Source organism: Apteryx rowi, unplaced genomic scaffold (assembly GCF_003343035.1).
Source record: "Apteryx rowi isolate R43461 unplaced genomic scaffold, aptRow1 scaffold_610, whole genome shotgun sequence".
NCBI classification, from domain to species: Eukaryota; Metazoa; Chordata; class Aves; order Apterygiformes; family Apterygidae; genus Apteryx; species Apteryx rowi.
Window position 1 is genome coordinate 166,851 of NW_020450884.1, and position 12,205 is coordinate 179,055.

Sequence of the window (12,205 nt, forward strand, 5' to 3'; positions counted from 1 at the left end):
CTGCTTTCAAATCCTAGGCAATAACATTAAGCACTTAAAATAATAAAAGTCCAGGAAGTTGGTTAAGGGAGATTCAGAGGCCATGAAAGTTCTTGCAGCGCCTCGAGTATCTCCATTGCTGTACAACATTTAAACAGCTTGCAAGACCGCTGGATCAAAATACATTTAAAACCTTGCCAAGAGAAACTATCCTCAGTGCCGCTTTCACCTATAATTTATGTAAAGCTTCATTTTCCATGATTCCAGCAGCTGCAGCCAGCGTGAGCACGAGAGACCTCCGCACATCCTGCTTTCTATCGGATGGTTGTTTTTGACCAGAGTCAAGGGGTAGCAACATAAAAGATTCATTTACCCACCTGTGAATGACATGCACCCCATGGCTTGCAGGCAGCCACAGTGGGGAATTTAGCAGGAGAGCAGCACCAGCGCGGGGAGCATGGTGGTTTTAACCGGACAAAACATTTCCAGCCGAGACAAATGATACTTCATGCCTCTAAAACCTCATTCAAGTCTGTTTCCAAATGTGTGTTTACTAAATTTTACAGGCAGGCAGATCCTGTGGCCCTTTCCAGCTATTTCCTGCATGCTGCAGAGCCCAGGGAAAGAGGGAATCTTAGGCAAGGCAGGAAAGCCAAGAAATACTCCACCATTACGAAAACCATCAGGAGATCTTTAAAGTCTAGACGGAGCAGTAGGGAAGTTGGTTTGCAAGGTCTTGTCTATGCAGGGCACAGGGACAACCCAGCGAAGGGGTTTCACGGAACTGGTTTTCGCGGCTGCGGTGCCAGGTGAAACGCTGACTAAGCCCCACCGGGATGAACCTTTAGGATCGTGGTCGAACGAGCCTGTTTCCAAGCCTGCGAAACCATCCCTTCCGCCAAAGTGAACCACCTCCCTCGGAGACTATTTCAGTTTTTCAAGTCAAGACAGAGAAAGCAGAGCTGATTTTCTCCTGTTTTAGTGCATTTAGCCCCAGCTCACCACCCCTGTCCTCCTCTCCTGCTCAGCATCCAGGCCTCAGCCCTGCATTTCTCATCATCTCGGTCCAACAGACCCATGCTGAAGACATCAGTTCTTTAAAACCAAAACGGCAAAATAAAAACACCTTCAGCTCCCAGCTCTTTCCCCCCCTGCCCTACATCCTCACCATCAAGGACGCTACTTAACCTTTTGTTCCCAAAGTCTATCAGCAAACATGAAATTAATGTATCTGTATTTTCTTTGTGAGAAACCACACTCGAGCAAAATGATTCACTATCCAGCGAGTGCATGCACAGTCTCGTGGCATGCACGGTCTCGCGGCATGCACTGATATCACAGCTCAGTGGCAAAGCTTTAACTTTTCAATATTTAAAAATAAATGCTACAAGGCCTACAGGAGCTATTCATGTTTGGGAAATATGTAACATAGGTACACCCAAGCTCACCTATTTAATCCCGGTTCATTTTGGCATTAAACTGCATTAGCACCCAACACCGTAAACTGGAAGTGCCCCCTCCATGCAGCCAAGCCCCTCCAGCAGGGAAAGTTTGGCTTTGCACGATTTTGGAGCTATGCAAAAAGTCAAAATTGAAAAGTGGAGGCCATCACAGTAGACAAGGGCAACAGCCTCGGACAAACACTACAGCTGCAGCTCTGGTCTCGATATCCAGAAGGGCGTTTGCAGCAGAGACTCGTTTGGGACAGGGCAGAGCTGATAGTTTTACCTGACCAGAGGGACCTCTCCTCCTCGGCGGTAACTGCAATGGTCGCTTTACCCCTCACCTCTGCGTTCGTGCCTCCAGCTATCTTATGTATCAGCCTCACCAGGCTCTGAACTGCTCTTCAGCTCCTTCCTTGAAGCAAACAAGGGGAAAAATTTCTGCAGAGACACGATCTACTCTACATGCTGCACCTCCATACCCCCTCTGATGACCTTCCCGTGCAGCAAGGAGAACTTCCAGTGAGAGTGAGACTCCCTGCCCATCTTACCCAGAAACGCTCATCATATTTTTATCACCTCAGTGTTAGCAACGACTGCAACATCTCTGCAGTTATCAACAGGTACTGGCATCTCTGTGTGTGTCTGCTCCGGTTCAGAGTGTCTGACCCCTGGCAGAGCAAGCCCTGGGCATCAGAAGAGGAACCTGCAACCTGCTCTCGACACTTAACTGCCAAGGGCCTTTTCCACCTCCTAATCAGCCTCCCTGTTGCTAAATCTGAACAAGTCAGGACAAGGAGGAAATGAGATTTTCAACACTGATCAGATGGCTGCAGATTGCAACACCGAGACACCAACTTAGTTGCCCAAATCCTGTGGGAATTCAGCAGCTTAGGAATCGGCTTGTTTCTCCTAATCCAGCTTTCTGCCTTATCTGCGAAGCCATCCAGCACCCTCCCTTCCCTTCAACACCGAGAAAATTCCCCTTCTGGAGCCTCAACTTCCTCAAGTAAAACCAGAGGAATGGCACACCCACGCTCATAAAGCACCTTCAGATAAAAGCCTCAGACAAGAGCAACGTATCCTTGAACCCGGCTTTCTGTGGAAATGAGATTTAAGAGAAACCCAGCCGGTGTGCACCCATCTGTGCATTCCTCCCTGATAAACCTCCCAGAGATATCTCAGAGGGGCAGAGTCAAGGTTTGCAAGGTTCATGAAAGAAGCAGCTGGGGAGGTGAAATGCCCTGGACATGGGGGCGAAGGGGCTGCAGGGAGCATTATACAACCGCACAGAACAACGTATAGGTACGAAACACAGGTATAACTTTGGCCTGTACCTAGACATCACTAGAGCTGGACTACCAGCTCTCCTTAGTGTGATTATCCTTTGTGGGAATTTTAACACCAGTTTGCTTAGACACAGAGGAAGCAAAACTTCTACCCTTTGTAGTAACTAGCATAAAAATTCTGTAGCAAAGAAAATACGAGATGAGAACAAACCACACAAGCATGTCCCTGTGGGCATCCCTTCCCAGGCAGGCTGGTTTTGGGGACCCCCAACATTACCTCTTCCTCGCTCTCGACTTTGGGATTGCTGGCTGTGCGCTTCAGATTGCTGCTCAGGCTGATGGTAACGGTGGCGTCCGACTTGGACCTCTGGTGAGTCCTTTTGGAAGGGGACAGCCCCATATCAGGTGCTGAGCTCAGAGACGGCAGCTCCCTCTTCTTGTGGGCTGGCTTCAACTCATCCGAGAGGATGAGTTTCCGCAGCTTGGTCCCGCGGGAGTGTCGCTGAGTGGAAATGTGCATGTCCGAGGAGTAGGCACCCAGCAGCAGGGCACACTGCAGGGAGAAGTTGATACTCTGCCGGCAGCGGTGCACAATGTAGGGCTTGATCGCATCGCCCACATCCTCATCCATGTGGATATACATGTTCAGCAGCTGCGGCAGATAGAAGTCCACATCCTCGTTCCTAAAGCAGAACAACCTATTCCCAATGTAAGCCTGCACCCCAGGCTCTTTTGAATTGTACAAGTATGAAATGGCCATGGAGATATCAAAGAGTTTGGATTCAAAGAGGCGGAGGAGCCAGGACTGCTTAGCAGAGTTATTCTTCTGCCGCCTCCGGGCAACTTTCACCGTGTTGGCCGTGGTCTCGTCCTCCTCCTGGATCCTTGAGGCCATGTCGGGTGGATCGTCCAAGCACTTGATTTCACAGCCCTCTCCAATGTCTCCATTGGCCAGATCTGCAGCAGTCTGCAGGGTGCGCTCTGCCTCGTTGCCATCGGCCGATTTTGCTAAGCTGTCCGAGGAAATGCCGTGCATCAACTTGACCTTCTCCAGGACTTCTTCACAGGCTTTCTTTGCCACCTCAGCGTCGATAACTGCCAGCTCCCCGACCCCTTCCGTGATGACGCTGAGAGATGTCCCGCCATTCCCCTGCGACACCGAGCTGGGCGCCTGATCCAAGCCTGTCCCTAGGGCCAGGTCTGCAACAGAGTCTCCCATAGCAGTGGCGGGTCTGCACGCTTCAGAGCTGCAAAGAAAGCAACACAGAAAGGAATTAGAGGCATGGTCTGAGAAGGAGAGCACTTCTAGCCGGCCACTGGTCTGAGGCTGGGAAAGCAGGAATTCACTCTGGAATATACCTCAAGATATATAGCACTGAAACGATGTTTGGTGCAAACCTTTTCCAAAGGTTTGGAACCTCTAGACACCTCCTCAACCCCTAGACGGGGAACGGACCCATACAGCCACGTCAATGTACACAATGCAAGCTCTGCCAGCGCGACACCGAGGTGACCACGTTGGACTTTAAAGGTCTCCTCAGCACCCCTTCCACTCAGACTTGCTGAGAGATGCTTACAGCTCTCTTTCCATTACACAAAATTTCCACTCACCCCGTTACCATGACAATAAAATAAAAAAAAAAAAGGCAAGCCAAAAAGAGAATGAGAGCAAGCAAAATAACCAGGTTGTTTTCCACATGCTGCCCCAAAGGACTGCTGCCAGGTTACACGGGGGCTAACAGGATTAAAGGTTCACCGGCCCAGCTGGGGGGATCGGGTGGGCTCCGTTTCTTGCTTGAATATACCCTGTGCTCAGCTTTTATGCATTTAACTTCCCTTTGGGACTGACGCTGATATCAATACTTAGCATTTTGAAGGTGAAATCTCCCGATGGTCCCAGGAGGCAGGCAAGTGCTGGCCCACACTCCAGCCGGAGAGCCATGGCACGCTGCTCCAGAGCAAACCCCAAATTTGCCGTGACAACAGCCCTTTTTTTCAAAGTACAGACACTAACGCCCAGATTATGCAGCCCTCTCTGACGATCAGCACTTAATGACTTTTTAAAAATAAGTCAGATAAATTGGGGATTGAAAACACTTCCTGGTTTCCCAGCTCGATAAAAAGCACAGCAGTGCATCTCTACAGATAACCAGTGTGAATAAAGAGGGCCAGCGCCAAGTGAACTTGTCCTCTAAAAATAAAATAAGGCCCTCTATTCAATCTAAGATCATTACTGCAGTCCTGACTGCTTTCCTTTATTGCTCATACGATACAACAAGGCAGCTTGTGATCAGCATAAGGGCACAATGCCTTTCGCAAATGTTAAGCACGGCAAGCGGATTGCCAATTCCCTCCTGCTTTTCACATCCAGCATGGTGGAAGGAATTACTGTCTCTGGAGAAGAAGTTCACTGAACAATTTTGTGCCTCTCTGTTCCCTGTGTGACCCCAAGCCCATGTTTCATCCACAGAACCTGCACCGGCAGGTTGCAAGGCTTGCAACAAGACACTACCCAGCTAATTTAATTACCTTGTTTTATCTGTTTATTCTTCCGAGTGAATACTAGATTCAGCTGCTAGCCTGTAACATAAACCTTTTGAGGACAAGCATGCGTATGGCTACAGTCACAGCTTTGCAGAAGACGCGTGCTCCCCACCCTGCACCTGCACACACAGGCTTAAGAAAGAAAATAGCGCTGGCTGCAAATTCCAGAGATAATCCTGGAACAAACTAATAAGGGGCACTTTTGAAACAGTTTTTAAATAGCAGATTTACTGTACAACTCTGTCTTACAAGCTAAAAGTTTCTGCACTGGGAGAAAAGGCCTTTCAATCCTATTTTCTTTGTCTTAATAGCTGGTTATTTACCCAAAGTCGTCGGGATGATTTTCTCTCTCTGCAGCAGACAAATGCCAGGTTCCCTCCTGCTGACATCACGGGATTGAAGTATTTTGTTATTTTACCTGCAATTACCTTGACAACCGTTCCAAGATAGGTGAGAGCTGCAAACAGGGAGTGGAGGTGCTCGCACTGCATCCTGCCGCTCCTCGGGGCTAACTGGGCCAGGCGGAGTCCCGGGATAACCGGACCGCACCACTTCCGTTATCTGGGTCAGCTCAGGTATCAATCACTGCACAGCACTGGGCACCGGGGACATTTCCAAGGTCATGGCGGAGCCAGGAGGGATTTGACTCCCCGTCTCTCAGGCACCAGGTTATTATTATTATTATTATGGGTTTTTGTCGGTGATAACAATTCAGTTCGTGTCGTGCTGGCCTAGCTCTGCCTGCCAAAAAGGGAGGGCAATTACTGAAGCTTAAGACAGGAGAAAGAACATCCATGACATTTCTTTCTAAATACTACAGCTGAGTAAAAACATAGGTAGGTCCAGAAGTGATTGCCAGTTTCTGGAGACTGATTTCCTCCTCTTGTTTTAAAAGCACTTAAGCTCTAACTACTAGGTAAAAAAAAAGCTTGACCAAAGTTCAGCAGTTTGAATTAATATGAATAGCATCTTTCACTCTGTCTGCACAGCAGTAATACACAACATTTTCCTCTGTGCTTGCCATTCCCTTTGGTACAAATCCTGCATGCTTCAAATATTTGTGGTCATTAGATCCTAAAGATCCTGCAAACACAAGGAAACTGTTTTTCCTCCTTAGTGAGTCCTGCCTTGCCCACAAAATCCCAAACGCCCCAATTTTTAAATTAACCCCATACCTGCAAAAAAAAAAAGGATGTTCTCTAGCATAATTCGGCAAAGAAAGATTTGAAGAGAAACCCACTATGAAACCAGGTACAAGGAAGGAAGGAAGGAGATGCAAGAGGTCTTTGCTTCTCTGAGCAATTCTGGAATCCTTAAAGTGTTCACATGAAGGCAACTGGGATGACAAATGCTGACTAATTAAAAAAAGAAAAAAAGCTGTGACATCTGTCGGAGTCACCATCGTAGATCAGCAGCCACACGCTGGGTGCAAAAGTACCTTTTACACCCGGCTGCTCAGTCATCCCTCGCTAATATCACAGTCTAACAGTGCAATCGCAGAGGGCTTTCAGTGCCCCAGCCTGTTTTGTCTGATGCACGGAAGCACTTTCAACAACCTTCTCATTAGGCAGTAGAGGGAGGAGAAAAAAAAACAAAAAAAAAGCGTGGGGGTTCCCACTAAATCTCTCTCCCCATAAACACTCACTTGAAACAGCTACCCAAAGCAAGGAAGGAAACCCGACCTCCTAGTTTAGGAAACCTCGGACTAGTTCCCAGCTCCCACAGCCTTGCTGCAAGGCCTGGGGCAAAATGCTTCAGCTCTTTAGCTTCTTTTTTCAGCAAGGGATAGAAAGAGGCTAACTGTGCCTCTGTTTCACCAATTTTGCCCTTTTATTCTTCTTTCTTGTCCAGCACGCCAGTGAGGATGTAAATCCTTTTTTTTTTTTTTTCTCGGTGAAGACCGCTATTCAGCCCAGCCAAGTAGCTGGTGTTTTTTTTAGACTAGCTCTGAAACATGTTTATCAGATGCAAAACAGGGAAGGAGCAATAAAGCATGTAGCAAAAAGCCCATGAAGGGAGATGACTTCCCAGACTGTTCCCCCTCCTCTCCCAACAGCACCCACCTCCTTAGGTGGTCCTTGGGCTAAAGAAGTGATGAGAGAGGTGCACAGGTGGCCAGATCACAAATTCCAGGAGAAAAAAAAAATATTTAGAGACTTATTATTTATTCAAACAGACTCAAATACACAGGAGAAGTCCCAGTTCTCCTCTGAACTGTTCACGTAGCAAGAAAGCACATGCTCCAGGTCCTGGACAGCTAAACCTCCTTAATATCCATGGGAAAGCCTGGATCCAACCTGTCATCTAAATCAGATTTGAACAAATTATCTAGATTATTTCTAGGCACCCATGCTTCAAAATGTGGTCATGCAACCAGTGATTCCTCATGGACAACCCGAACTCCCAAATGCCTTCGCCACATTCCTCCGAAAAGCGAGGCTTGCTTGGGAGCAATGCATTAGGAGGCTCCATGCATGATGCTGCTACCTCTGCACTGAAGGAAGAGGCAGCCAGACCCCTGTGACCGCTGAGTGGGTTAAACCGGGATTAAGGAACTGCGCAAGACAAATCCACCCACAGGCCTGTAGGGTTACCTCTCCACTGCAGACACGGCTTCAAAATCAGTGTGCTGCATTGCTTTTGCTCTTCAGCCCCCTCAAACACTCGCAACATCCCAGCAACGGGGCCAGCTTGGAGCCTGCTGGGGAAACATCTCTACTCCTAGTGCTCCCTAAATTCCCAGTAAGGGAATTCATTCCCCACCTCCTGCATCTCTCTACATTTTTCTGTGATTCACATCATCATTTGTTAAATATATTGCAATGTACTATTTACCTCTCTTTGCAGCTTCAAGGCTCAGTATAACTCTCTGGCTCCAAATCACTGGTCTCACCAGGGATAAAAAAACCATCAGCTACACACAATGAAGCAATACAGTCTGGAAAACAGGCTGAGCTGAATTCATCTGGTTCATCCTCCACCCACAGCCATAACGGCCAAGTTTCTCTCTGTGGTGGAACTGTGCTGCAATTGGTGATTAAATACAAAATCAAGGGAAGCCCCTATTAGCACAGAAACTACTGATGAAGCAGCGACGTGTCAGCGAAGCATTTCAAGTGCACAGCTCTTTCAAGAAGTCACAAAAGCAAAGGGAGATCTACTGGAACAGATCTGTGGCTATACAGAAAAAAAAGTCTCACTCCTGCCTGACTTGAATAAGAAATATTAGCCCTGGCAAACAACCAAGAATACAGGATGAAGACTCACTAAGACATCTGGTCTCTATTACACTGCATTACTTTTTGTTTTGCTCAGTGCTGATGGCCTACTACATCTTGCTCTGCTTTCGAAAAAGCTACATAAGTTAGGACGAGGCAGGAGAAAATATATTATAGCAGTGTTGAAGACCGAAACAAGACTTATTTGCAGCTCTCCTTCACTGCATTAACGGGAGAGCCACTGCATCGCTGAATGTCCTTCTGCAAATGGAGTGACTCAATGCTCCTTACTGGGTGATATTCATCTTAAAGGGTGGGGAAACTGAGGCACAAAGGGACTGCGAGCTCCACTGAAACCAAGGACAGGAAAAGTGAAAGAGGAAGAAGCATTCCCCAGGAAGAATCACGTGTGAAATGAGGAAAGGCTGAGCGAGCTGGGCCTGTTTAGCCTGGAGGAGAGAAGACTGAGAGGGGATTTTATTAATGTATACAAATATCTTAAGAGAGGGTGTCAAGAGAATGGAGCCAGACTCTCAGTGGTGCCCGGCAACGGGCACAAACTGAAACACAGGAAGTTCCATCTGAACATGAGGAAAAACTTCTTTACTGTGAGGGCGACAGAGCACTGGAACAGGTTGCCCAGAGAGGTTGTGGAGTCTCCTTCTCTGGAGATATTCAAAACACGCCTGGACGCGATCCTGTACAAGGTGCTCTAGGTGACCCTGCTTGAGCAGGGCGGTTGGACTCGATGATCTCCTGAGGTCCCTTCCTACCTCAACCATTCTGTGATTCTGCGAAACCCCCTTCCAAGAGAAACTCAACACTGACACAGCTGGACTGCCACCCATTTTTCACACTTGGCTGAACCAGATTCAGTCTATCCATGGTATATGCACCTCACTCTGTTTTTAAAAAAAAAAAAAAAAAAAAAAAAGCAGGATCCAGACATGCCCTGGAGACAGACTCTGCCCAGAAACCTGCCCCGTCGTACAACAAAACTATTTTTGGACTTTTCTCCCAAAGAAAAGTGCAGCTTCTTTCTCCTCCCAAAAGGCGGATGCGCTGCAGAGCAAGCAGAATAGACTGCAGAGGGAAAGCAAAAACACGAAGTTGCAAGGAAAAGGGCTAAGGGAAGCCCTACACCAGAGGCAGAGTGATCATCAGCAACAAATACAGGCAGCTCACAAAATCCATCCCAGTCTCCAGCACTGCCACCGGTTTCAGCAGCTCGGTGACAGGAACGCGCCACTCCAGGATGGGAGCTCAGGCACTTCGGGAAGTGGGCACAAGTGGCTTGCTCCAGGGTTTGACCTCGCAAAAATGCTCTCGTTTAAAGGACTGCACATCCCTCCATGCTTTCATACGGCATCGTTTTATTCAGTTGGATTCAGCCGACTCTGCATGACCGAAATAGCAACAGCTCTGGGGCTCATGCAAACAGGACAATTACTTACTCCTAAATTTGGAACAAAATAAAAATGACACTGCAGAAATGTGGCAGGAACCATGACAAATTACATGACATACTAAAGGCTGAGTCCTAATAACTCCTTGGCCCATTAGCTCCTTCAGAGAGAGCTTGCCACTAACTCCCTACTCCAAATGTCCATGGCAAACTATTTAAACTTTTGTCTTTGTGGCAACTTTCCTAAGAATTTTTGTTCAGCCCTCCCAACTGCAAAGCAACAGTCTCCACATTGCAGAGGAGACAACAGCACAAAAGGAAAAGGGAAAGCCACAACCTGCAAGCCCCAAAATGATTTTGTGTGCGCTTCCCTCATTCCTTTCTCCTCTGCAAATTACATAACCCCATGGGAAAAAGTTAAATCCAGTGATTTACTTAGAAATCAACTCTTCCACTAAAAAAACCACAGCCAACCTTTTGTGCTCATCCGTCGCTCTCTCACCTCTCGGCCCCTGAGGAACATTACTTACAATCCAGCAAAAAGCATGGAGAACCTCGACAGGTGAGGGCAAACCTGGCCTCTCCCAGCAACCTGTTCCTGACAGCAAGCAGCACCAAACCCTCCTGAGGCAGAAACCCTTAAGCAAGTGGTCCTGGCACAGCCATCAAGGGAAGTTTCCTCCTCCTCCCAGTGATCACAAGGTACTTTGTGCCTGAACATTCCCACACTCATTTATGTAYGTAAATCTACAATTTTAATTCAAAGATGCTGTCATTACCCACAGTAATGCCTGGGCCTTTAACTAAAGCAAGGGTTGAGATCGGCTGTCTAGAGTTAATGGGAAAGTGAAGGAGAAAACCCAGGAGCCCACCTCCCTGGTCCCTGCTCTATCTCCAGCCAGCAGACAACAGCAGCAGCTGATCTACTGTCGTTCCAAAAACAGAGACCTGAACTGCATGATTTCAAATTGCTATGATTTAAGGAGCCCAGGACTGGAACCATATTCAGATTTCCAGGCAAGGAGTCAGACTACTATTTCCACCGAGGAGAGCCAGCAGATGAAGTCCCAGTCCCATGGCTGACTTTGCAGGAGCAGATCCCTTGGCATGCACATGCACCAAGGACTGCAGTCACTGTGGGACATGGCCTCCAGTTTGCAGAGAGAGTGACAAAGTCGCCAAGGAGAGCTCAAAACATCAGAGGCAGTGAAAAACCCCTGCTCTTCCAGGCAATACTGAGAGAGGGAAGGCAAGAGAGTTGCATGAAAGAGCTGGAAATTGGCATTTCCACCCACATTTGTACTGAGTTACTTCACCACGCTGTTTCTCCAAGTTTCACTGTGGGTTACAAGAAGTAAGGGCTGGTGAATGGACTATAAATATAAGTTATCAATCATCTGGCTGTATTCACTATCAACCTGAAACAGAAGTTTTAGAAAGGAAAAAAAAGCACTGACAGATTACTAATCCACCATACAACCTCCATATCCTGAAGAATTACCACTCCATAGCCCACTGACTGAGTATATTACATAGTATCTCCAGTCTTTAAGTAGTTTTTTTTTTATGTAATTGCAAAGCACAAGGGGCATCAGCTGGCTCAACAGRTTGGTAAAGCCTGGTCAGAAATGACAATCTAATAGTGTAAAGAAAATGAATTTAACAAAACTTATCCAAACAGCCTACACCCCAGAACTGAGTGGTTTCGGAGCAAAGCTGCACCTTTCCCTAAGAGGGGATGCGCTTTTAGGTCAGCACTGAAGCCAAAAAGGTTTGTATCACACCAAGGGCTTTACAGAGGGCACTAATCTCCGCGGTCCACCACCGCTGCCTGTGCTGCAGGGAGATTATTATGTGCTTAACCTGAAAGGTCTGAATGACCAGGATACGGACTGGCAAACCCCCAGCTGCCCGGCTGCAGCATACCTGGCGTAATCCTACCCCACACGGCAGCGTCTCCCCGCTCGGATGCACATGCAGGAAGCTGAGTGGGCTCTTCATCTTCAGCGATGTGGGCTCAGTGGGGTGCTCAGAGATGATCTGTATCGGCTGCTCAAAGGGAGGGAGAAGGAGGAGAAAAAAATGAAAGAGATGCTTTTTGTACGTAAACAAGAAAAAAGGTGTAACTTATACTAAAAACCCTGTCTGCTTGGCCGCCGCTGCCTCGGACCTGTTTGCACGATTATTAGCGATGTCTACAAGTTTGCATCCCAACCGAAACCGAAAAACCGAGGAAACCCTTCACGCAGCGCCGCTAGGAAAGTCTCCCCGCGCTCGGCAGCGGGCGCGGGGCTCCGTCCGGCCCCGGGACTCCCCCCGTTCACAGCC

At 47.8% G+C, this 12,205-nt stretch overlaps 1 protein-coding gene across 3 annotated transcripts in view; it reads right to left on the reverse strand.

The window, feature by feature from the left end:
- The window catches only part of PI4KB (phosphatidylinositol 4-kinase beta), a 34,746-nt gene extending 22,820 nt beyond the window's left edge, over positions 1 to 11,926 (reverse strand). For 2 of the 3 annotated variants that reach the window (XM_026083649.1, XM_026083647.1), the window contains exons 1-2: positions 11,804 to 11,926; positions 2,988 to 3,957 (exon numbers count right to left, since the gene is read on the reverse strand). In XM_026083649.1, coding sequence (XP_025939434.1) covers positions 2,988 to 3,929 — 942 coding nt within the window. In that variant the 5' untranslated portion in view covers positions 3,930 to 3,957; positions 11,804 to 11,926. Of the gene's footprint in view, positions 1 to 2,987; positions 3,958 to 5,682; positions 5,996 to 11,803 lie in introns of all 3 variants that reach the window. The other variant, XM_026083648.1, reaches the window with a different exon arrangement.
- Positions 11,927 to 12,205: the final 279 nt, after the last annotated feature.